Source organism: Geotrypetes seraphini, chromosome 6, assembly GCF_902459505.1.
Source record: "Geotrypetes seraphini chromosome 6, aGeoSer1.1, whole genome shotgun sequence".
NCBI classification, from domain to species: domain Eukaryota; kingdom Metazoa; phylum Chordata; class Amphibia; order Gymnophiona; family Dermophiidae; genus Geotrypetes; species Geotrypetes seraphini.
Window position 1 is genome coordinate 229,082,358 of NC_047089.1, and position 27,238 is coordinate 229,109,595.

Genomic DNA, 27,238 nt, shown 5'->3' on the forward strand with positions numbered 1-27,238 from the left:
CACTACAAAGACATTTACTACTTTATTATCTCTTTGCTTCCTGCTCACCCACCCACCCCTCCCTCTTCCTGTGAAACTTTCTGAAATGCTTTTATGTTTTCCTTATATATACTGATATTTGTCAACATTTGCTTATTTCTGATCTGAAAAAGGGTTACCTTCGAAAACTCATCATAAAAGTCCAATAAAAAATGTATTACCCTATTTCCTTTGGTTTTTGTTTTATTTCTACATATATACTACCTTTCAATGGAAGTAAAACCCAGATGTCTTAATCCATTTTTCTTTTTCTGAAGCCATATGGTAACCCTATATATGATGCTTTGGGACGTAAAGGAGAGAAAGTAAGCAAAAATATATAAGGTCATTTAGGCAATTTTCAAATTATGGGGGCCCTCAGAGTAGATTGAGCAGGTGTAAGGGGTTCCCCTTCTCCTTGGATAGAACTTACAGACTGGTAACACTCAATATAAACATGACAAAGTGGTACTGTGATACAGTCACTTCAGACAAGGCTTGATAGCATGAGAATTAATCTCCATATGTGGTAGGGGAGGAAGGGGGAAGTTCCTCTTGTTCCTGTTTCTCCTTCATAAAACACTTGTGACTCCGTGCAGATATAGGCATTAAAGAAATCAAAATGTTATCAGTTTGTCAAAGAAGTTGTGGTCTTTCCAGAAACAGAGATGATCACCATAACCAGGCTCAGTAAATGAGCGTTACAATATAGGTTTGGTCAGGACTCGGAGCATCTGTGATCGTGTTAGAGTAGGGCAGGTTTGGAAAGTGGTCCGAGATCCTGGAGACATTTACCACACTGTAAGATTTCAACAAAGAGTGACCATTGAAAAGAGCTGTATCCAGGTATGAAATATAAAACAAGTTTTTGCTTTCTCTTGGCTCCAGATCCGACTCATCCTTTGTAATTCTGTCACTCAAATTGTGTATAACTAAGCTCTGGTCTGGGGCAGCTGTGGCAGCACTGCTGTGAATACGCAGTCTACGCAGTCCCAGGACAGCTAGGTACACTGATGGAAGTGGGGTAGTTCCACACAGGGAAAGTTTGAGGTTATGCACAGACGTGAAATTCAGGAGCAGGGACAGCGACGTTGTATCTGAGAACCAGAGAGTCAGATCACTGCTGTAGCTGGGGCCAGGAGTTGCTCTGGAAATCGCCTGCTGTAGGACAGTCTTACAGCTGCAGACCAAGTTGGCCAGACTGTAATCACAGTCACGGATGTCAGTGGCACAACTACAGTTGCGAATGTTGTCATCTTTGGCGAAAATCAGGGTAGTGTTTTTCTGGCCTGTAACAAATCCATGAACACTCCAGAAGATCAGGAGGCTGGTTGTCATGAGGTGATATTTAGAGATGGGCCTTAACATCTTCCTCACAGGTGTCCACAGCACAGAAATGCTTTCCTGGAAGGAAAAACCATAGCCAAAAGCTAATGAAGAAATACAAAGAAAAGTATGGGAGATTGTGCTTGCGAGAGAATTAACTGGTAACCTCAAGTAAAGGCAGCATATATGTTTGATAATTACATAAAACTGTTACAGTATTTGATGGCAGTTAAAAACCCAATTGGTTCACTATGGTACTGATGTGCATACAAAGTGGCATAGAGGATTTTTTTTTTGGGGGGTGAGGAAGGAGGATACTGTTGCTAGTGATCTTTTTCTAAATTAGTAAAAATCCATTAAAATGTTATTATACCGCATAACATTCCAAGAACAGTACCATACAGGCCTTTTTGGTAGAGTGGAACTGTATCTTGCTTAATTGGTGTGTGGAAGAACCCCCTACACTTATGCAGTTGAAAAAAATGAGAAAATGCAGTTGCTAAAATTTGAGAAGGAGCATTGGAAGTTTTATCCATTGTTGAAAGCTTTTTAAACAAATGTGTTATCCATTTTGGGAGATCCTATTACCTTGTGCTAGAAGTTTGCTATTCAATCAGAAATGGGGGAATTAAGTTATAATTTCATTGTTGTGGGAGGGGTTTCAGTTTGGGAAAAGAGGGGTGGGGAGGGAAACCTTACTGCTCCTACTTCAGTGAAGTCAACCTAGAGAAAGGGAATTTCAAGCTGGTAACTTTACAGATAATCGGAGTCAGAGGTGGGGGAATAATGGCAAAGAACAATAAAGCTGTTCATGGCTTGGCTGTAGACTGAATGTGTGGCTTTCTTCTGATTATATCCATAACAGTTATATTATGATGTTGTTAAAAACTTTTTCAATATTTTTTTTAAGTTGGCTCATTCCATCTGTCCAATTGTTTTTGTATTTGCAGGTTCTCTAGTCTTATTTAAATACTCCCCACCAGGAGTGCTGCTAAAAAGAGGCCAATCAGAAGAAAGTATGTTGGGCTGAAAGCTGCCACGTCAGGGAAGGGTGTAGGGTTGCGGCTCTGAGCAGCTCAACCAAACAGGCTGATCCAATCCTTGTTTTTTTTTTAAACCTCCCCTCCCTCCATTGCATGCACAATTGTTGTAATTCTCACTGTCCCAGTGAATTCCTGGGAACTGAAAACACAAGCATACGATGGCGCAAAACCAAGATGGGATCTGTCTGTTCAGTTGACCTTGGGTGAACTGTCAACTATATTGTAGGAGGTGGTAGATTATGGGAGTAATTTAGCTGGTTAATGCTAATTTTCAAAGAACCCACCACCCACATCTACTGATAGTGCTCCCCTCCAACCTTACACTCAAATATTTCAAAGAACTTCCCCTGAAGCCATCAAGTCACCAATCCTTGCAACCTTGGCAATCCACTGCTTCAAAGAATTACCCCCATCCTTCCTGAACCAGTCTCCTACCTCTTCTTCCTTAGCTCATCTGGAGGGTCACTGCCTCAGATGCATAAGAAGGCTGTGTTTTATTAAACATCTACTCCTTAATGAATAACTTTCAAGAGCTTTGCTTCCTTCTTCAGGTCAATGCAACTTACCATGTGGAGAAAACTGTGGCAAACCAACTTGTTGATTTATTGATAAATCCCACTGCTTCTGAAATAAACTGCTTTGATGTTCTAGTAATTATGGGTGATATAAAAATGAATTAAAATAGATAAATAAATAAAATTGCCTAACTATCCTCACCTTTTACAAAACCGCGCAAGCGGATTTTAGCACTGGACGGCCTGCTGACTGCTCTGCGCTGCTCCGACAGTCATAGAATTCCTATTGAACTCTATCATGAGGATATACTTTAAAAATGCTGTATTGTGGCCAGAGGTTATGGCTGTATCCGGATGTGATTAAATCTACACAGGAGAGAAGAAGGTAATCCTTGGTAATGAGAGAAGAAACAAGGAAATTAGGAGCTAATTACTTGCAAATCCACAGAGAAGAGCGGGGAGTGAGTGAGTGGAGAAGAAGAGGGATTCCACCAAGACCATGCCCAGGGCGGACCACCCCACCCCCTTACTATGCCACTATGCAGAGCAGTAACCTTTAGTGCCTCCTAAATAGAATCTATAAGGCAGTGGTCTCTAACACATGGCCCCCGAAGTCCTCCATTGCGGCCCTCAAACAACTGGCTGAAATGCTCTTTAAATCCTGTAACTGTGTTAATTTCAATGTTGCCCTAGTTGATATAGTCACTGCAAACAATCTCAAGTGTGCTACTCAGGTGCCTCATTTATGAATTTGCTACTGTTGACGATTCAAAATAAAGTGACTTTATAAAATATAGAGCTGCAGAACCAATATTAGCACTAATTTTTAGTGTTTAGATTTTAAACTTATAATTTATTTAAAAAAGTTATGAATTGCTTAAGTCTAAGCGATGTACAAAAACATTACATACTCTCTTAATACCAAAATATCAGATAATCAGCGAACAAATCACAGAGTTTAGAGAAAAGCATCTATAAATAATTGCGTTTTCAATAATTTCTTAAAGTACATACGATCTTTACATACTCTCATTGTACCTGGGATTGAATTCCAAAGATTTTTACCAGCAAATGGAAAAAATATACTTTTATTGATGATGATTGAAAGCATACAATACAGAAATTAATTAATTTTTAATGTTTAATTCCCAGTACAAGGAAGCAGGTCAAGGTGGTTTACAAAATTAGTAGTATGTGTAAGCTTGAAATATTTAGGTGGCCCTCAGAGCTCTCTCATATTCACACTGCTGCCCTTTACATGGAAAAAGTTGGAGTTCACAGCCATAAGGTCCCTCATGTTAATTATTTTATTTATTTATTTTTAATTCTTTATTTATTGATTTTATAATTTTTGACATTCTCAGTCAAAACATAGGAAAGAATACCGTGTAAAACAAAAAATATATCCATACATTATATACTAAATCATAATACAAAGGTAAATATTACACTACACAGTATAGTTAGTCCCCAATTTAATGGAGACGGAGCTGAAAATTAGCTGAAATGAACTATCAAAGATGAGGCTCGACTGCCCTTGAACTATTCCTCTCTGAGCGGATTTGAAAGGAGCTGAACATAAATAATTACATACTGTCCCGATGAAATAAATTTAGATAACTGATTGGCTCATAGCAAACATACCTGTTCGTTTTATATACCAAAATGCACTTACAGGGGTATCTCAGAACCAGGGCTGTGGAGTTGGTAGATAAATGTTCCGACTCCGACTCCTCATTTTTTGTACTTCAGACTCCGACTCCAGGTACCCGAAATTTCCTCCGACTCCTCGACTCCGACTCCACAGCACTGGTTAATTTTCAGATCGTTAAAATGGAATGTTAAATTGAGAGAAATGAACATTTTCGATACCACCTTCTTTTTGCTTTTAATCAAGATTCTAAGGCCGCAGAAGCTGCTCGCAACATTTGTGCTGTGTATATAGTGGGTGCTATAGCTGAAAGAATCGCTCGTGATTGGTATGCCAAGTTCAAAAATGGAGTCGGTAGATAAATGTTCCGACTCCGACTTCTCAGTTTTTTGTACTTCTGACTCCGACTCCAGGTATCCGAAATTTCCTCCGACTCCGACTCCTCGACTCCGACTCCACAGCGCTGCTCAGAACAAAAGTCGCCCCTAACTGTATCACCTGAGGTCTCAAAATAAGAAACTGCTTTCTTCTCTTCTGGGTCGGACATAAAACATCTGGATATATTCTTATAATATTTGACAAAAAGGGAACATCTTTATATTTGAAAAACAATTTAAACAATAGCAAACTGTGCCATTAAAGTAGCAGAAACTAGAGTCTTAGTTTCCGACCTCTCCAGGAAATTAGATAAATCCAAACTATCAGTAGATAAATTCTGCTGATTAGGATTTTGAGACCTAACTCTCCTACGTAAATAATATATTTTTGAGAGAGGTAAGAGGACTCAAGTACTTTCAGAACTTCATTTAGATAATGCTTAAACATAACTGCTGCAGACTTAGAAAACACTTTCGGAAAGTTAATAATCCGCAAATTGCATCTCCTAATGGAGCTTTCCACCATTTCTTGCTTGAAGTGAAGACTTGCACTATCTTTAACCCAAGTTAGTGCTTGTGTTTCTAAAGATTTTATTCTGGTATCAAAATTGTCCGATTTGTTTTCCAAGATTAGAACTTTATTTTTTAATTTCAAACTTTCGGAAAGTACAATAGTGCAACGTTGGGAAAGTTGCTGTATCTGGCTTCCCAGAGAGATTAGAAGGCTAGATATAGTCTCCCAAATTGACTCCATATTAAAAACTTCAGGCTTCCGTAAGGGCAAAAACTCAGTTCTGGCACTCTCCGATAAAGCAATAGTACTTGCGTTTGCAGAAGAAATTGTTGAAACTGTTTGTATCTGCTCCATTCTCCCATCCGGCTGCACTGCTGACAAAGCACTCTCCTCCTGCCTCCTCCCAGAGCTGGATCCCCCGCTCTGCCGGGCCGGCAAGAGAGCATCCTGAGCCAAAATTAGGCGTTGGCTGCACCTCCCCCACTCCTACTGCTCCCGACACCTCGGGAGGAGCCGGAAGGCTCCGGGGGACAAGCTGGCACCCTCGAGGGAGAGCTCTCACACCACAGCTTGCGTGTTCCCCCCTGCCGAGGCTTCCTCTACTTGCTGCACTCGCAGGCCACGCTGCACAAAAGAGTCCATCGGCCCTGTCTGAGGTAAAGGTTCCTCTGGGAAGACCCAGACTTTAGACTTTCTTTTCACCATAGGCGAAAGTAGGAAATATTTTTAAAAAGACCGCATCGGCATCCCAGTGTAGCCATTGAGCCACCATCTTAGCTAAGCTTTCATGCTAATTATTTTAAAATTGCCACAGTCTAATGGTAACATTAGTGCATTGCCATACATGAAATAAATAGAATATAGACTTTTTTTTACAGCTGCGCTAGAAATGGGCTTAGTGTGTGAAAAATCCATGTACTTAGGCTTGCTAAGCCCATTTACTAGTGCAGCTTATTAAAACAGCTCCTAAATGTCACCCGACAGGACAATTTCCGCTGCATAGTATCATTTCAGTTTTCTGAACTTCTCTCAGAGTAACAGAGGTTTCTTTCTTTATTGTTGTCAGCTATGTTAATCCTATTTAGTGGAAGCAAAAACTGGACAATTCATTTCTTCTCCAGTCTCTAATTAATACATTTCTATTGACTATTTGTGGTTAGCATCTGAATGTATGAAAGTTCCACTTGACAGAAAGGGGACAGCATAATGAGTTGTGCGTGGTTGGGTATACCTACCATCACCAAGAACCATGAATCTGAAGGAAAACTCTCCAGTAGGAACCTGTTATCGAAGGACAACCTGGGTCTAGAACTCATAAGTGAGGCCCAGGGGAAGAGTTGAGAGTTCATTTGCATATGTTTTACATATTGGCAAGTTGCCTATCTCAGCCGACAAATGAGAGCCCGGAGGGAGAGGAGAGCTAACCCTATGGGAGTAAAACAGCCTCCTGATTCTAGGAAGATGGGAACTGGGAAGTTTCCAAACTAAATAATGGAATTATAAGTCTTACCCTGAATAGAACAGAATCTAATATAGAGGACACACAAGACAATCAGCCTGGGAAGTTGGAAATTGTCAGGAGCTCTCAAGGCGAACCCTCACGGGGATGGATGCCTTGTGAGGTCAGAGCATGACCAAGTGACCAGAAGCGACCAAACAGGGCCCCAAATCCCTGCTAGAGTCTGGATCATGACATCCCCAGACCCCTATTAGAGTCTGGATCATGACACTGGATCTTTTAGCACAGTGTTTTACCCCTGATACAGTCAGGGTTTTAGTATGGAAAAAGCTGCAGTAAAAATCACCAACATGCAAAATGTTGTACTTCAGAAGCAGAAAATTGCTCCTGAATTACAACAACAAAAAAAAAAACCCAACCAACAAATCAAAGTAACAAACAAACCACACATACACTACATTGTGATATGAGTTTTTAAAAAACATTTTAGCACAGAATCTTTACTACAGCACCGAGCTATAATAGTGGAGGAGTAGCCTAATGGTTAGTGCAGCAGCTGGGGAACTGGGTTCAATTCCCTCTTCAGCTCCTTGTGATTCTGGGCAAAGTCACTAAACACTCCATTGCTCCAGGTACAACCCCCCCCCCAAAAAAAAAAAAAAAGCACTGATAAGTGAACATATGAAATCCGAATAAACAAAATTTCTGAACTCAGGAAACAATGAACCTATGTCTTTACCAGTGGGATAAACAGGGGAGGGGGGGCAGGGGGGGCATCGGCATCTGTCCTCCTCTCCACACCCCACTCCTTTCCAACTCCCCCTGCCGCATGCATACGCCCCTCCCCTCATACCTCTTTAATCTTCCCTGCCCAAGCAACATTATGAACTTGCTGCCCGCGTCAGTGTCGCCTCTTTCTGATGTCATTTCTGGGATAGCTAATACAATGCGGGCAGCAAATTTGTATGGTTGCTCGTGCCTGGAAAATTAAAAAGGTACAGGGGAAAGGAAGGAGGCACCACTCAACCTCACTACGCCACTGGTCTTTACTGCCATAAAACTTCAAGAGGAGGAATAGTTAAGCCATCAGTAGTTACCAACACATCCATTATCTGTGCAGACAGACCTCAATGGAATTTACGTAAGGATTTAGAGAAAGTAAACAGCATTTTATTAACAGTTGATTTGGAAAACAATGAAGATGTGATGTCTGAGAACACCGGACAGACAAGTACAGCACAGTCTCGATTAATCCGACCTAAACAGGACGACCCATTGTCAGGTAAGTTTCTATTGAATTCCAAAACCAAATCTGCAATTTAGTCCATGTTTTCAAAAGTTGGATCACCAGATGACTCTTAACATATCTAATGGACTTAATGAATCAATAAAAGCAATGTTGCTTTTTTCTTGAGCTTTCTTAAATGGCGGTAAATAATCAACGTGTGTTAAAGGCGGGCAAGCTGCTTCTGGGACTTTTAAGACGTCAAAAGAGTATTTCTTTAACAAATCCAATGGTGGAAATAGCGTGTATTTAGAAAAGTTTATACATCTACGCATACATCTCCTCAGCGTATTTTCTAGATCCTATGCCTTCCTTCAAAAGATTCAAGTATTGTTACATAAATGTATGTTGTTGTTCCATAACTACTTGATTATTCCTTGCACCTTGCTTAAGTTCTCTTTCTAAACAATCCAAATCTTTATCCAACCGATTAATTTTAGACTGCTCTGTTTTTATAAATTGTCTCCCAAATTGTCTCTAAAGAAACTTTTTTCAGCTTGATTAATGGTGGTTGAAACTGTAGAGTACTTATCTGAGATGAATCTGGTATGTGAAGAAGATTCTTAGGCAGCTTTGCTGGGTTCCTTCTTCCACTACCTGCATGTCCTTCTTCAACCTAGCCTTTGTCTGATTAAGAGTCTCCTGGTGTCACCAAGTTCGCAGCCCCAATCTCTGTCCAGGGATCACCTCCAGCCATCTTGGGTTGGGCACCTCAAAGGAAGGATTGTGCATTTTGTAGCAACCCAGGCTGGGGCGGTCTACTCTGCTGCTCCAGAGTTAAAGTTGTCTGGCCAATAAGCGATGATCTTGGCAAACATTTCCCAGGTTCTCACAATGCTGGTATTCCTTCTAGTTACAATATTTGTCCTGGGGTCCTGCAGAGGACAAAGGAATCGATTGATCCAAGAGAAGGGCCTTTCACAAAGACTGCAGATTAAGTTCCACTTTTTCCCCATATTGTCAGAGGAGTACGCACACAGGCGCCAACCTGGGCACTCCCCCTGGCCAAGATGGACAATACTGTGATAACAACCGATGTGATCATGCAACAAGCAAGGAAGACTAAGAAGTAGAGTTCACCAGGAAAAAACGACGTGCATGGATTCTGGTCAAATGTTTGATCAGTCTCAATAAAAGAACAGCTAGGCAGTTTTAAGAAAATACTACACACTGGGAAAACAGAGGAACGGAAGACAACTGGAAAATCATGTCTAATCATGAAAAAATAAAGACAAGAGGCCTTAAGCAAACAACTACAAACCAATCATACGCTTGCAAATGATGTTCAAATTGCTAACTGGAATTTTAACTAATGCAATATCAAATTGAGGGTCCCTTTTACGGAGCCGTGGTAGCGATACTCTCATGGCAAATGCACCGCAGCCCATGGGAACTGAATGGGCTTCGGGTATTTGCCATGGGAGAATCGCTACCACAGCTTTGTAAAAGGGGCCCTGAATGTCTGGAAATGTTTTGTATCCTCCTGAGAGGGGAAAAAAGGGGAAAGTATGCAGAGACAGAAGAAATGGGATGCTCAGGACTTAGTGCCCACTAATACTACTATTATTAATTATTTCTATAATGCCACCAGACGTACGGAGCGCTGTACAGAGTCACAAAGAAAAGAGTCCCTGCTTGAAAGAGCTTACAATCTAAACAGACAAGACAGGCAAACAGGATGTCATGGATACAGTTAATGGGAACGGTTAATCTGCTGGCTGGGTTGGAGGGCAGAGGGGAGTACAGGACAATCAAGCCATTGTGACATCACTGATGAGGTTGGCTCTTATTGGTGGAATACAGCATTATGACATCACAATCTCAGCTCTGCTTCCCAAAGACTGAAACTCTTCACTGCTACTACTACGACTACTACTATTAATTATTTCTATAGTGCTACCAGACACACGCAGCGCTGTACAGAGTCACAAAGAAGACAGTCCCTGCTCAAAAGAGCTTACAATCTAAACAGGCAAGACAGACAAACAAGATGTCATGGATACAGTTAATGGGAACGGTTAATCTGCTGGCTAGGGTGTTGGGTAGTGGGGAGTAGGGTTATGGATTGAAGGCTATATCAAAAAGGTGGGTTTTCAGTCTGCTTTTAAACAAGGGAAGGGGCTTGGCGAAGAAACTCAGGTAATTTATTCCAGGCAAACAGTTACAGTTATTTTATTTGATATAGCACAACTTGTAGGAAAAAATGTTAAGCCAAAGCAGTTTACACGAGTAAAAACAATGAGTTGAAAATTTTAAAAATGAACAAGGTAAAAAGACCAAAACAAATAAACAAATAAGAATAAAAGGGGCTACAGGGGAGGAATAGCTTACAATATTTGTAGGGGGGGGGGGGAACACAAAAAAGAAAGTGACAAGAGGTTAAGGCAGTGTATCTCAAACTGTATGCCGGGGTACAATAGTCTGCCTCCTGAGATTCCAAGTGTGCCGTGGCACACTGAGGAGGAAGAGAAGTGCCTGCCAGCTGATTTCCCTACGCGATACGGCGCCTGCATGTTTCCCCCTTCCATCTAGCGTCATCCAGCTTCCCCCTGGCCTCCCGGTCTCACCTTTAATGCTAATTACAGCAGCCTGCAAAGGATTGCCGATAGGTAAAATTATTTTATTTTCAATAAAGTGATTGGTACTCAGTTGATATTTGTTAGACTTAGGGGGCTACTTAGCTTGAAGTAGTTGAGAAATACTGCTGTAGGCAATCAGCTGGCGCCAGTGCCTCTCTGGCCCTCTTCCCTGCTGGCACCCCCTACTGGCATATCAGGACCCATATGGAGGGCCAGTGCACATGCGTGGACGTCGACGTGATGATGTCACACATATGCATGATGTCATCACGGCAACGTCCGCACACTTCTGGGTGCCTCAAGCCGTATCCACTACCTTTAGTGTGCGCCAGCTCGAGAAAGTTTAAGAGACACTGGGTTAAGGGGTAAGAAAGCATAGGGGGCAGCTAGATGAAAAGGAACAAAGTCTGGAACTGCAGTGGAGGAGAAGGATACAGCTAAGAGCAGCTTATCTGAGAAAAAGAGTTCTCTGGGAGGTGTATAATGAGAGAAGCTAGTCCCTCCCCAAAAAGGTATTTTTGGCTACACCACTGTGGTGCTTAAGCAGAATAAGCACATGGATATGCGTCTTAATAATACTGTCACTTCTAAAAAAAAAAAAAAAAAAAAATCACAGAATATTAGTTGATACATGGAAAACATTAAGATATGTAGATGATTTAGCGCCTATTTCAATATTTAAGTCAACATATCAGACCATATGGCTAAACTCCAAGATTAAAATTGGCAGATATAAGGTCATCTGGAAACATTGGATGGAGGCAGGCATACGTACTTTAGATGATGTTATTTCAAATAGTAAGTTGCTTGACTTTTCACAATTGCAACACAAATATGATCTTAATAAATCACAAAATTATAAATGGTTGCAATTGAAGCAAGCCATTCAGGCAGGGTTCCCTGAATGGAAAAATCTCAATAATGAGTACAGTTTGCCTTTCTTATGTTTTCAGGTGGACTTCCTGGGACACCAGGCTGCTCAGTGGTATAAAAAAACCAAAAAATGGTCTTTGGGACATTTGGAGCATTGAGATCAAGCATCAAATTACTGCATCTCAATGACCACGAATTTGGTCTTGGAGGATGAGATGTACAGTGTCTGCATCTATGAGACAAACTTGTTTTTTTTCTGTTACATAGAGCATTCTGGACCCTGGTGCGTTTGCAAAAATTAGATAGCTCTAAGTCTAATAGATGTTGGCACTGTCATCTTGAAGCTGGAACATTGGATCATTTATTGGGTTTTTTGCCCTCTAATAAATAATTTTTGGAAATCTAATTGGAGTCAAATTAACATAGTAACATAGTAGATGACGGCAGATAAAGACCCGAATGGTCCATCCAGTCTGCCCAACCTGATTCAATTTAAATTTTTTTTTTTTTTTTTTCTTCTTAGCTATTTCTGGGCGAGAATCCAAAGCTTTACCCGGTACTGTGCTTGAGTTCCAACTGCCAAAATCTCTGTTAAGACTTACTCCAGCCCATCTACACCCTCCCAGCCATTGAAGCCCTCCCCAGCCCATCCTCCACCAAACGGCCATATACAGACACAGACCGTGCAAGTCTGCCCAGTAACTGGCCTAGTTCAATATTTAATATTATTTTCTGATTCTAAATCTTCTGTGTTCATCCCACGCTTCTTTGAACTCAGTCACAGCTCTACTCTCCACCACCTCTCCCGGGAGCGCATTCCAGGCATCCACCACCCTCTCCGTAAAGTAGAATTTCCTAACATTGCCCCTGAATCTACCACCCCTCAACCTCAAATTATGTCCTCTGGTTTTACCATTTTCCTTTCTCTGGAAAAGATTTTGTTCTACGTTAATACCCTTTAAGTATTTGAACGTCTGAATCATATCTCCCCTGTCTCTCCTTTCCTCTAGGGTATACATATTCAGGTCTTCCAGTCTCTCCGGTGGCACTTTCATATGATACAATATTATTTGGAACTTCAATGAGGAAAAAGAGTCAAATATCTCATAAAAACAATAAGTTTTTACTCATGACAGGAGTTGCTATTCAGCAAATTACGAGAAACTGGAAAATTTATGATAGATTAAGTTTTAGTTTTTGGTGGAATTCATTGTGCCATATTTTTTTAAAATGGAGAAAATATTAGCTATCCAACAGGGAAGATATAAAAAATTTATGGAGGTCTGGGAGCCATTAACAAATTATTGTAAGGAATGATTATAATTAATTAATTAATAACTTATTTCTCTCCTTTTGTCTATTGAAGTATAAGGGGGGGGGATGAATTTATATTTTATAAAATTATATGATTATTTTGGAAGAAGGGTGGGAGGGAGAAGTTATAGTACAATTTCACTGAATGTATGATTAATAAGTAATATTACAGTGTATATGATTGTATAATGAATTACTTGTTGAAAGTTTAAAAATGAATAAAGAAATATTAAAAAAAAAATAATACTGTCACTTCTCTGAGGCATGAGTAACTGTGTATGTATGTGCCAGTTGCATCATGCTAATCGCACCCTCCCCCGCCCGTTCTCCAATCTCAGTCAACAGCAAAGGGCACAGCACTTAAAAGGAGCATAACCTTTTCTGAGCACTTACTTTTACATAGAAACATGATGGCAGATAAAGGCTAAATGACCCATCCAGTCTGCCCATCTGCAGCATCCACTATCTCCTCCTCTCACTCCTAAGGCTCTTAACACTTAAATTGTGAGGTCATAGAGCTTTACTGTTATAGAAACATAGAATCAACAGACAACAGTGGAGGTTCAAAGACAAAGGTGTGCAATTTTATTCAACAAGATTATGATTTCTTGAATAAAACTGCACATAGGGCGGGATTAACCAATAGGCCAAGTAGACACATGCCTAGGGCCCGAAATGGTCAGGGGGGACCTGATGAAGGAGGGCATCAACATTGCTTTTTCCAAACGGCGATGGGCCCCTCCAGCATTGATTGGCAATGCGGGCCCCACCCCAATCAGCAACGCAGCCCCCCCCCATCAACGGAGTGTAAGACAAGCAAGCAATGCGGGTAAGAAAGGCAATGGAAACTGTAATTGTGTAAGCGGTGCTGCTTGCCCAAAGCTTCCCTCTGACGCAGCTTCCTGTTTCTGCCTGGGCGCATGATGGGGTGGGGCGGGTGGGGCAGGGGGCCCAGTGTACTTGTGTGTCTAGGGGCCCTTGACGAATTAATCCTGCCCTGACTGCACACCTTTGTCTTCAGAACCAACAGACAACAGTGGAGGTTCGATTTTGTGTATGGAGGTTTCTCTCCTGGTTTTTGCTTTGACATTATAGAAACATAGAAACATGATGGCAGATAAAGGCCAAATGGCCCATCCAGTCTGCCCATCTACAGCATCCTCTATTTCCACTCCCTAAGAGATCCCAGCTTTCTTGAATTCAGACACTGTCTCCACCACCTCTACAAGGATACTATTCCACGCATCTACCACCCTTTCTGTAAGGGCTGAGGAGTGATATGACTGAAGTCTACAAAATCCTGAGTGCAGTAGAATGGGTACAAGTGGATCAATGTTTTACTGCATCAAGATTTACAAAGACTAGGAGACACTCAATGAAGTTACTCAATGGCTGTGAGGGTGGAGATGGGCTGGAGTAGGTTTTAACGGAGATTTTGGCAGTTGGAACCCAAGCACAGTATCGGGTAAAGCTTTGGATTCTTGCCCAGAAATAGCTAAGAAGAAAAAATTCAAAAAATTTAAATTGAATCAGGTTGGGCAGACTGGATGGACCATTCGGGTCTTTATCTGCCGTCATCTACTATGTTACTATGTTACAGAGTAATACTTTCAAAAACCAATAGAAGGAGGTATTTTTTCACTCAGAGAATAGTTAAACTCTGGAACACACGAGGATGGTAAAAGCAGTTAATGTAGTTGGTTTTAAAAAAGGTTTGGACAAGTTTCTGGAGGAAAAGTTCATAAATTGCTGTTGCGAGAGACATGGGAGAAGACACTGCTTGCCCTGGATCAGTGGCATGGAATGCTGCTACTATTTGGGCTTTTGCCAAGTACTTGTGACTTGGATTGTGAAGATGGGTTACTGGGCTAGATGGACCATTGGTTTGACCCAGTAAGGCTATTTTTATGATCTCATGTTCTTAGATTACAGGCAATCCCCGGGTTAAGAACGAGTTACATTTTTTAAAGCTGTTGTTAAGTCAGATTTGTATGTAACTCAAAACTTGAAAAGATTCTTGCTGCTTACCTCTACTCCCAGTTGACAAAAGGGCCAACTGTTCCTACCAGTGTTTCCTCTAAGGTACAGCATGCACAACCACACACTGACTTAATGTGGCCCTGCATCATTCCTGAATCTGCTAGTGGAACAGGGTAGGAAGTTATGTCACCGGTCAGTGAAATCAAATGAAGCTGCAGCCCCGTTCTTAAGTTAGGTGTCTGTAACTCCAAGCAGGTAGACTGCAAACTTGGCTAGGCTATTTCACCGATGCCGCCAGAGAATCATATAGTATCTTTAGGAAAGAACTAAAAACCACCTTGTTTAAGAAATTCATAACCTAACCAGACTTCTCCCCTAAAATCAGAGCCTCCTCCCATCCTAAGGAGTCCTTCTACCCTCTTCTGCCAAAATTCTACCTTTAATTGTTACCAGTTTTCCCACTGGTGCCCGTCCTTCGTTCAAATGTACCAAGTTAACAAATTATTTCTCATCAACATCTTATGTTATCTTTTTCACCTTTTCAGTCTTGCACCTTTGTAACTCAAAGCGCAATCTCCTTTCTCTTCTCCTACTTATGCTCTGAATTCCGTCGATTGTATAATGTTACTCATTGTGAAACCGTGTAATTCACTGACCCCGTAACTCTCCTTGTACTATCACTAGATGTTCAATGCTATACTCTGTAATTCGCTGTCTGTACAGCTTTTCTTCATTGTGAACCGCCTAGAAGTCGCAAGATTGTGGCGGTATATAAGAATAAAGTTATTATTATTATTATTATCACTCCTGAGTCTATCGCCTCTAAACCCTCTCACTCTGGAGTTTCCTTTCCAATCGAAAGAGACTTGCCTCATGCTTATTTATGTCTCTATCACTAACCCCCTCTTGTACTAAGATGCACTAACCAATCAGCGTGTGCTAACACGTCCACAGAGTTTGTTTGCATTTAGCCTGCGCTAATCGGTGGGCGCACCTTAGTAAAAGAGTGCCTAAATGTGTAATTCAAATGCTGCTCTACGCACTCAAAATTCTTTATAAAATTACCTCCTAAACCTAAAGGGAGAAAATTATGACCTTAAATTCCACTAACACTCCAAGCACTATAATAAGAATTTTGGAGCGTTGGCAGCAACCGATGTCACGACTGTTTCTAAGTTTCTGCATTAAATCTTACACTGACTGAGAAGCAGGGCACAACAGGCTTGATTTGAAGACAAAGGAATGAAGTTATTGTTATTGCTCGGCCTTAGCAAATAGTTTTAACACGTCATTGGTTTAATTATTAAATCGAGGGATTCAAAACGTTCTTTTAGGGGGCTGCTCTCCTCTCAGCCTACGACTTAAAACTTCTGGTTAGAACTAACTGAAGCAAATTTCATGGTTGGGGGAAAAAAAAAAAAAAGGTTTGCAAATCACTGCAAAAATTCATAGGAGAGAAAGTGCACTGCACTGCTGTTGTCCCCAGAGAACCATCAAGCCTTAGGCAAACAGAAGAGGCTCTGAAAAGCTGCCGTGTATTTACAGTACACAAATCTAGGGATGGGGGGGGAGGGGGAGAGGTAAGATGAAATAGGCAGTAAACAATACTACTAATAATAGACTTACTTCGGCGGAGCTTGTGCTCTGAGCAGTCAGGTGCTGATGCTTTCTGCTCGTGCAGCGACCTTGTCCCGGGGGGGAGGACTCTGGTGGCTCGCGCACTTGTTTTCCACTCGCTGAAGGCCGGGGGCCCGTACCGTTTCCATGACGACCAGGAGGGGCGCTTCAGGCGCACAGTTCATTAACCGCGCGGCGCGCTCCCACCTGTCTCCAGTAACTGCTGGAGGCTCCGGCACCGCCTTGCAATCAAGAAAAAAAAAAAAAAGAAGGAAGAAAAGCAGACTGGAAATCATCTGAGCATTGCATTCATTTTATTAATGCCATGGAACAGTGTGGGTTGGGAGAAATTTGCCAGTGATCATGGTTCCCACCCTTGATATCAACTATGTAAGGAAGCCTAAAGCAAATCAAGTACGCTGTTTGGGGATGTTCTTGCACATTTGTCTTTTTGTCAGCACATAGACAGTAATATTCTATGGCACAGAATGCCGAAAAGGTCGATCCGCCCATCTATGCCCAAAAGGTCGATCGCAAAAGGCAACGCGAGTCGATCGCGGAGCCCATCCCGGGCTCCGCGATAGACTCGCGTCGCCTTTGCGTTCTCCCTGCTTCCCCGACGCAGTAATGGGCCAGGCGCCTGCAGACACTGCACAAGCGCCAGGCCCACAAACCTTCACCCCTCCCTCACGTCAATTCTGAGGTCGGAGAGGAAGTTCCGCCAGCCAATGGCTGCTTGGCTGGCCCGGAACTTCCTCTTCAGCGTCAGAATTGACCCGGCGCTTGTGCTGTGGCTGCACATGCCTGGCCTGTTGCAGCGTCGATAAATCATCGGTGGTGGTGGCTTGGTGGGGGGGGGGGGGGATAGAGAAAGAAGGACAGAAAGAAAGAAAAGGGGGCAGGGAGAGAGAAAGAATGACAGAAAGAAGGGAGCAGAGAGAGAGAGAGAGAAAGAAAGACAGAAAGAAAGGGGGGCAGGGAGAAAGAAAGACAAAGAAAGAGGAGAAAGAAAAAGTTGGACTCATGGAGGGACAGAGAGATGTTGGTTGGGGAATGGAATGAGGTCTGGAGGAGAGGAAGCATGCAGGAGGCAGAGAGAAAGGAAAAAATATTGGATGCAGAGTTAGAAGGAAGTGCAACCAGAGACTCATGAAATCACCAGACAACAAAGGTAGGAAAATTATTTTATTTTCAATTTAGTGATCAAAATGTGTCCATTTTGAGAATTTATATCTGCTGTCTATATTTTGCACTATGGCCCCCTTTTACTAAACCACGTTAGCGTTTTTTAGCGCAGGGAGCCTATGAGTGCTCGGGAGCAGCGCGGGGCATTCAGCGCAGCTCCCTGTGCTAAAAAACGCTATCGTGGTTTAGTAAAAGGGGAGGGGTATATTTGTCTATCTTTGTATATTTGTTACTGAGGTGACATTGCATATTTTAAAGTCATCTGCCTTGACATCTTTGAAAAAAAACTGAATATAAATGATAATTAGCATTTTCTCTGCCTACAGTGTGCTTTGTATTTTGTTAAATTTTATTGTTGGTAGATCATTTTGACTTTGTCATTTTAAAAATAGCTCGCAAGCCAAAAAAGTGTGGGCACCCCCAATCTATGCTGCTTGCAAACACAACAAACAGTTGGCACCTTATAAACACTAACTAGATTATTGAGGCAATGAAATTTGGCAGCCCATAGCTCAAAAAACATGCATACCAAAGGTCCATCAAGCCCAGCAATGGAGCCAGCTCTATGGGTGCTTGAACACTCCTAATATTGATTGATTGTATATATATATATATATATATATATATATATATATATATAGGGAGGGGTAGTTTCTATTGTATTTAGCACTCACAATCATTTTGAAAAGTTGGCTCTTATGAAGCCCAGAATCTTGTTTCTAACAGTGGCCAATCCAGGTCACAAGTACCTGGCATGATCTGAAGAAGAAAAAACTATTTTATGGTACTTATTCTAGGAATAAGCAGTGGATTTAATGAACTTTTGTTTTAGGAAATTATCCAAACCTTTTTTAAACCCTGCTAAGCTAACTGCTTTCTCCAGCAACACATTCCAGAGTTTAATTGCATGTTGAGTGATGAAATTTTTTCTCCAGTTAGTTTTAAATCTACCACTTAGTAGCTTCATTGCATGCCCCCTATTCCTAGTAATTTTGGAAAGAGTAAATAAGCGATTCACACTTACCCTTTCCACTTCACTCAGTATTTTATAGACCTCTATCATATCTCCCCTGAGCCAACTCTTCTCCAAGCTGAAGAGACCTAGTTGCTTTAGCCTTTCATAGGGAAGTTGTCTCATCCCTTTTATCATTTATGTCACCCTTCTCTGTACCTTTTCTAATTCCGCTATATCTTTTTTGAGACACAGTGATCAGAACAGCATGTGGTGTTCAAGGTGCGGGCATACTATAGAGCAAAACAAGGGATTATAACATTTTCATCTTTGTTTTTCATTCCGTTCTTGATAATTCCTAATATTCTATTTTCTTTCTTAGCTGCTACCACACACTAAGCTGAGGATTTCAACGTATCCTCAATAATGACATCCAGATCCTTTTCTTGGACAGTGACTCCTGGGCTATGGTTTGGGTTCCTCTTTCCCACATACATCACTTTGCATTTGCTCACATGAGCTCCAGTCTAGTTTCCCTTTTTTAAATTTATTTAACTTGCTGTTATTTATAATTGATGGCAACAGGAGGATCACTTGGTTTTCCCATACCTTGAGAGAAACATGAATCTGACCATGTCTGGTCCTTAAAACCACATGCCTTAATAAATTGGTTAGTCTATAAGGGGCCATCTGCATCTGTAATTTTTATTGTAGTAGACTAATATGGCTACCTCTTGAGTATATTACATCAGATATTCACAAGCCAGCACATTGTTATGCCAAACAATAGCTTATCTGGCAGTAAGCCATACATGTTATGTTAGCTTAAAGGTGGGGCCAGGGGTGTGCCAGTGGTCTCAGGGATCCTATATTTTGCATGTGTTACATGGTGAGTGGGGCCTTAGGTTTAAGCTTGGAGAAAAATGTTCAATGTGTCCAGAGAGCTATAATTGGAGTTGTGTTTGGCTGAGTTTCCAAACAACATCCCGATTGTAAGTGGCAGTAGATTCCCTACTGCCATCTCACTAGCCAATCAGGATGCATGTTTTTGAAAAAACTCCATGCCGCAAAGGATGCCTACAATATAAGCATCTGACTTGTGCCTACGGAGGCATCTAGGCATGCCTGCTGATGCCCAAGGCGTCACTTGGAAAAAGAAAGAAGCGATTCACTGAAGGACGTCGATGCGTGATTGACACGCAATCGACAGACGCTTCTTAGGTGGCTGCCAAGATCGGTGTCCTTTAGAGATTCAAGCCTTCTGAAAAGTTAGTTTTCATGGTTGGAGCTACTTAACTCGGGGGAGGGGGGGAGGTGATGGGTAGGGGATCACTGAGGGATTCAAAGTTTTATGAATTTGGTGGCAGGGTGGAAGGAGTCCTCATGGTCTTAAACAATTGTGGGCTGGGGATAGCCTTGCCCTGAGAGATTTAGCAAGTTACTGTTATGTGTAGCTAACTTTCATTGAGTAATAGGGCTCTTTACCCTGGAAAAGCGGAGACTTAGAGGGGACATGATAGAGACTTATAAAATCATGAAAGGCATAGGGAAGGTGGAGAGGGACAGATTCTTCAGACTAGCGGGGACAACAAAAACAAGAGGTCATCCAGAAAAATTGAGAGGAGACAGATTCAAAACGAATGCTAGGAAGTTCTTCTTCACTCAGAGGGTGGTGGACACCTGGAATGCACTTCCAGGAGAGGTGATAGGACAGAGTACATTATTGGGGTTCAAAAAGTGACTGGATGACTTCCTGAAAGAGAAGGGGATAGCAGGGTACAGATAGGGGGTTACTTACAGGATATTAAATAAATAGGGTATAAACATCTTAGGTAAATAGGGTATAAACATCTTAGGTAAGGAGCACTTGCAGGTCATGGACCTGGGGGGGCGGCCACTGGAGCGGACTGCTGGGCGCAATGGACCCCTGGTCTGACCCAGCAGGGGCAATGCTTATGTTCTTAATGCAATATTTGAAGATTTTTCATGTACTGTGCTGCACGTTCTGATAATAGTGAGCTGCTTTGCATGTACAGTATTTGGATACTCACAATGGGGGGAACTTCTTTTTGTGTTGCCTAAAAATTAGCGTTGAAAAAAATCCACGCTTTATGGTTTTCTATAAACTACATCCAGTTAGGCGCGGTATATAGAATATGCGTAGCGCCCGTGCACATGACTAAAATTTAGTTGTGACCATTTACACTAATGAAAACCTGACATAAAGGTGCCTGAATTATGTGCAGATCGGGCATATTCTATAACTACGTGTCCCTCTCCTCGTCACACCTCCTTTTGAGATCCACGTACTAGAATTTACATGCACCACTTTATAGAATACCTTTAGAAAGTTGTGTGCGCAAATTCTAATTAGTGTCAATAATTGCTTGTTACTTAGCAATTATCGCACTGATTGGCTTATTAACCAATTAAGTTGCGCACGTAACTTTAGCTGTGGTATACAGGATCTGGGGGGATGTGCCTGATTTAAACTCCCACAAGAGCAAAATAGCTGAATAACATATTAGTTGCTGATTTCCACATTATTTGCCTTATCCCAGTTTAATAAACAGTAAAGCTGCCAAGTTACTTCCAGGCAAGTGCTGCTTTTGAACTTATATCCCATTCTATAGTCCCTGACTGAAACATGTATGCTAGGGTTGTCAGAAATCCAGGCATGGCCTGTGATCACCCTTCTGGAACTGGATACTGTAATTTGATAGCTCTGAAATAGGGTCCTTTATCTCTTACTACCTCATCTGTAATCACTGTTCTGCCACTGGACAATTCTTTATACCTCATCTCTAATTTTTTCTTGTGCTACTAATTGTTCATAATTTAGCAGCAAGGATGGTGACAGGTGTCTTCAACTTCGTACATGGGACATCAGTTTAGCTGCACTGGCTCCCCATAGCTGGTAGAAAACGGGTTAATTTTTGATACTCATTCATCAGGTGGTGGAGTGTGGCGCAGTGGTTGGATCTACAGCCTCAGCACCCTGGGGTTGTGGGTTCAAACTCCGCGCTGCTCCTTGTGACCCTGGGCAAGTCACTTAATCCTCCATAGCCCCAGGTACGTTAGCTAGATTGTGAGCCCACCGGGACAGATAGGGAAAATGCTTGAGTACCTGATTGTTAAACCGCTTAGATAACCTTGATAGGCGGTATATAAAAACCTAATAAACTTGAAACTTGGTGTATACTAAGGCTCCTTGGTACTTTTCCCAGGTATTAAAGTTACTTCATCCAGTTCACACTTTCAGATCAGAAAGATGCAAAGCATCAGTGTTCCAGAATATGCATTATGCAGAGGCTAGAACAGGGGTCTCAAAGTCCCTCCTTGAAGCCGCAATCCAGTCGGGTTTTCAGGATTTCCCCAATGACTATGCATGAGATCTATGCGCATGCACTGCTTTCAATGCATATTCATTGGGGAAATCCTGAAAACCCGACTGGATTGCGGCCCTCAAGGAGGGACTTTGAGATCCCTGGGCTAGAGTTACCTGCATTTTCAGTAGCTGGTCATAAGAACATAACCATTGCCATACTGGGACAGACTGAAGGTCTGTCAAGCCTAGTATCCTGTTTCCAACAGTGGCCAATCCAAGTCACAAGTACCTGGCAAGATTCCAACAGTAAAACAGATTTTATCCCACAGTAAAACAGCTTATCCCAGGTATAAACAGTGGATTTTCCCAAGTCCATCTAAGAGCATAATAGCCATACTGGGCTAGACCAATGGCCATCTAGTTTAGTACCCTGTTTCCACAATGGCCATGTAGCATGATAGGATTAATTTTGCTGGATTTAAAGTATAAATCGATTGTCCGACCCAAGATATGATTGATTTTTGCTGGATTTAGCAATTATAGAATCATAAAATTATTGCTTGAAATAAAATGTATTTCCCATTGCTTGAAACTAAGAAACCCTAAGCCAGTGGTCTCAAACTCAAACCCTTTGCAAGGCCACATTTTGGATTTGTAGGTTCTTGGAGGGCCTCAGAAAAAATAGTTAATGTTTTATTAAAGAAATGACAATTTTGCATGAGGTAAACTCCTTATAGTTTATATATCTTTCCTTTTGGCTAAGTCTTAATAATAATATTGTAATTTATAGCTAAAGAGACACATGATCAAGAAACTGTTTTATTTTACTTTTGTGATTATGATAAACATACCGAGGGCCTCAAAATAGTACCTGGCGGGCTGTGAGTTTGAGACCACTGAGTTAAGGGGAACAGTTAATCTGCTGGCTGGGTTGGAGGGCAGAGGGGAGAACAGGACAATCAAGCCATTGTGACATCACTGATGAGGCTGGCTCTTATTGGTGGAATGAAGCATTATGACATCACAATCTCAGCTCTGCTTCCCAAAGACAAACAGGATGTCATGGTTACAGTTAAGCCAGTGGTCTCCAACTCAAACCCTTTGCAGGGCCACATTTTGGATTTGTAGGGACTTGGAGGGCCTCAGAAAAAAAAATAGTTCATGTCTTATTAAAAAAAATTACAATTTTGCATGAGGTAAAACTCTTTATAGTTTATAAATCTTTCCTTTTGGCTAAGTCTTAATAATAATATTGTCATTTATAGCTAAAGAGACACATGATCAAGAAACTGTTTTATTTTACTTTTGTGATTATGATAAAACATACCGAGGGCCCCAAAATAGTACCTGGCGGGCTGCATGTGGTCCCCGGGCTGTGAGTTTCAGACCACTGCCCTAAGCCATCTGCTTTCAGCCTGAACCCAGGAGGTGTTAAATGCACCTATTGAGTGGATGACAAAGGAATGGCCAGGTGTGCCCAGTATCTCCTCAGACCAATCAACAAAGCAACAATGTGAACTGCCCCAGTATGCATGGACAATGCTTAGTAATCTGAGGATGGGACTCTCTTTAACCCAAGTCACTCAAGACTGAAGGAATGGCCATACGCCTGCAGTTTAAAAACAATTAGGGCTAGATACACTAAGCTTACTGATTGGATTGCGACCCCTTTGCGACCCGATTCTCTAACCTCATGGCTGATCAACCTCCAATCCGTGCATGCAAATGAGGGGAAACGACATGCAAAGTAGGAAGGGCCGCGATTCACTAACAAAAAGCAGACACACAGACTGGGCTGGCTGATCCAAAAACAAGCGACTGCTGAGGACCAGTCACCTGCTCTCAGCCCCGATTCTCCTGCCTTTTGCCATCCCTATACTTTCCTGCTCTGCCTCCCTTCCTTGCAGCGCGAGCCCATGGTTTTAACCTGCTTTAAACCTGTGGGTTAAAACCACGGGCTTGCAAGTAAAAAAAAAAAAAAGCATGAACTGCAAACGCATGTGCAGCCCATCTACAGGCAAAGTAGATGGTCTGCGCATGCGTCGGGATTACTCTCCAGCAATCCGTGTATTCAGTGGGGGGGCGTGCCTCCGATCACCCCATTTGCATGCAGAGGATTGGTGAATCAGTCGGCCTGCCTCGGATTGCCCACAGATTGGACACGGATCGGAAGGTTAGTGAATCTAGGCCTTACTATCTTTAACTTAGCAAAGACACTATTATAATTCAAGTAGACACTGCCCTGCTCAGCAATCAACAGATAACCTCGATTAAAATTCAATTGGATGACCTCTGTCACCTGCCGGGTCCGCTAGGAACCTGCGGAGGACCGCCGACAGGTGGCAGCACATCCCTGGCGCGGCTTCCAATGGGGGAGACCCTAAACGGTGATCAGGTTCTTTGGGTTCATCATAAACAATAACAAGCCAACACCTACTCAGACATCTATCAATGGTTCAATTTATCAAAATTAATGAAACAAAAAATACAAACTGCTACTCTGGCTTTTCTCTTTTCAAAAAAAATAGTTCTAGTAACCAGATGTAGTCCAGTAAGTAAACTAAGGTTATGTCCCAGGTAAGTAGCACAAGTCCTGGACACTATTCTGGCAGCTTCAAACCAGAAAGAAAAAACCTCCCACAAACAAAAGAAAACATTTTCCCACATCTTCGTGCAGACCTGGGCTTTGACCAAAATAGTCCTGTTCTTCACCAGGCTCTCTGCAACACAATCCCCAAAATCAATTTTTAGAAAAAATGATATGTTGTAGGCTTTGTTTCCTTAAGTAGCAGCAACTCTCCAGCCTTTGAAGACTGGGCACAGAATTGCTGGGCTCCCTTTTATAACGGCTTTTACAAGCACTTACAAAGACCCAACCCTAGCTTTTCAGGGAACCCTCCCCAATTCTGAAAGTCACTGGGTTTTCATGTAGCAACAGCAAAACACACAAACAGCAACTTGCACCAGCTTTCTCCTGGCTTAATCACAGTTACAGCACTGCTCTTCATCCCAGCCCCCACTGTTGTGTAACACAAAAATACCTTTTCTTAAACAAACAGTTCTTTGCAAAAATTGTCCCAGCAAAATTTCCAAAAAAACCCTCAAATCATTGGCAAGCAACTGCCAGACTCACGTCCATGGATTCTACACTTTCAACTTCAGGTATTCCACCTTCAACTATGTCCATGCTTTCCTCAGGGACTGTTAGCGCTGTAGAATCCTGGACTGCAGAACCTTCTCATTCCATGGGTTCTTGAGCGGGTCCTTGCCTTTGCTTGGTCAGGAGAGTCCTATCGGCTAGGTCCTCATGTGCTGCCTGCTTTACTGACTTTGAGAGCTGTTTTTACAAGTTACGGCCACACCCCATCTTGCGTGGCTGGGGTGCTCTCTGGCTCCCTCTCAGGTCACTAAGAAACATTGCTTCTAAGGGATCTTATTCTCTTACTAGGCTCTGGCTTCACAATGGGTTCCAGCTCATGGTCAGGCTCAAGCCCCTCAGGATAGGCAGCCCTGTCCTCTACACTCTCCGAGTTACCATTCACAACCAGTGTTCCCGCTAAGCTGCGTTGGCCTGCGCTCACGCACAAAATATTACATCGCAGCGCACAAGTTTCTCTTCACAGCGCACACACGCGTCGCAAATTTCCCCACAATTGCCATGCTTCGGTTCCTCTTCTTCCTTCCTTCCTCCCCCCCCGCGGGACCCTGCGGCACCATCAACTCTTACTCCCTCTAATGTCGGCCCTGCAGCTCCAGACTTCCTCGCACCTTCTCCCCTCCCCCTTTGGATCGCTATTATTTTAAATGTTATAGCCGCGGAGCTGTATCCATCAGTGGAGATGTCTAACCTCGGCCTGCCCCGGAACTCTTACTGCAACAGTGACTTCCTGTTCCTGCCTAGACGGGCGGCTGCTGCAGTAAGAGTTCCGGGGCAGGCCGAGGTTAGACATCTCCACTGATGGATACAGCTCCGCGGCTATAACATTTAAAATAATAGCGATCCAAAGGGGGAGGGGAGAAGGTGCGAGGAAGTCTGGAGCTGCAGGGCCGACATTAGAGGGAGTAAGAGTTGATGGTGCCGCAGGGTCCCGCGGGGGGGGGGGGGGGGAGGAAGGAAGGAAGAAGAGGAACCGAAGCATGGCAATTGTGGGGAAGTGCAGAGCTGCAGGGAAGAGTGTTGCGGTACCCAGCTGGAGGGAGAAGGAAGATGAGGGAGGGAATTAAAGGAGATGCCAGGGCTTGGAGCGTAGGAGGAAGGTATGCCAGTCTAAGGGAAAAGGAAGGGGGAGATGTGAGAGCATGGAGGGGGAGCGAAAGATGGAAGAAAAGGAAAGGAGAGAGATGCCAGAGAATCAGGGAAGGGGAGATACCAGACTATGAGGAGAGGTGTGGGAGAGGGAAGGCGAGGAGAGAGATGCCAGACCAATGGGGTGAAAGGAGAGATGGAAGGGGGAGGCATACAGTTTCTGGAAGGGGCATAGAAGGAGAGAAGATGCCATATAGGGGAAGAGAGACGGCAGACAGTGGATGGAAGGAAGAGAGTTACAAGAAGATGAGGAAAGGAGAAACCACAGAAGACAAAGGTAGAAAAAAATTTCTATTTATTTATTGCTTTAGGAGACATGTGTCACTGTTTCTGTGAAGCATTGTATGCAGAGTCCAGCTTCTTGCTGGTTCAATTTAACCTTTGTCTATGTATTTTTATTTTATCCCCCCTTTTACAAAACTGTGAAGCGTTTTTAGCACCAGCCTTGGTGGTAGCAGCTCTGATGCTCAGAATTTTATGAGCATCAGAGCTGTTACCTCCGTAGCTAAAATCCACACTACAGTTTTGTAAAAGAGGGAGGGGTTAGTTTGTGATTACATATTCCTTACTAGGCGAAGGTGTTTTCTGTGTTCTGTGTGTTTTCTGTTAGGATTGACGGTGTAGGATTGATCTGTGCTGGTCTGGCTTGTTTAGTTTTACAATGGGTGTATTGATGTACTGCTCACTGCAATATGTAAGATGCTGCCTTTTCCTAGGTACTCATGTGTGACGTGTGGTTTGTTACTAAAAATCATGTTTTTCTTACAGATGGGGGGGGTGCCAAAAAATGATGGGCCCCGGATGTTACATATGCTAGGTACGCCACTGTATGTAAAGATACCAGAAAGCTGGCGTAGCAAAAACTTCTAAGTTTTGAGTATTTAACCCTCCCACAATCTCACGGGCACTCGTTTCA

General features: G+C 42.5%; 1 protein-coding gene across 3 annotated transcripts; it reads right to left on the reverse strand.

The window, feature by feature from the left end:
• Positions 1 to 200: 200 nt before the first annotated feature.
• Positions 201 to 25,330, reverse strand: C6H21orf62 (chromosome 6 C21orf62 homolog). Of its 3 annotated transcripts, XM_033947649.1 has the most exons (4): positions 25,150 to 25,330; positions 16,561 to 16,793; positions 3,105 to 3,268; positions 201 to 1,422 (listed from the first exon to the last, which is right to left on the reverse strand). In XM_033947649.1, the coding sequence occupies exon 4, from the start codon at positions 1,384 to 1,386 to the stop codon at positions 706 to 708; it is 681 nt and encodes a 226-aa protein (XP_033803540.1). In that variant the 5' UTR covers positions 1,387 to 1,422; positions 3,105 to 3,268; positions 16,561 to 16,793; positions 25,150 to 25,330; the 3' UTR covers positions 201 to 705. The 3 variants fall into 3 exon arrangements, with proteins under 3 accessions (XP_033803540.1, XP_033803539.1, XP_033803541.1); XM_033947648.1 differs by lacking the exon at positions 3,105 to 3,268; XM_033947650.1 differs by lacking the exon at positions 3,105 to 3,268 and having other exon boundaries at positions 201 to 1,448.
• Between the last annotated feature and the right edge of the window lie 1,908 nt (positions 25,331 to 27,238).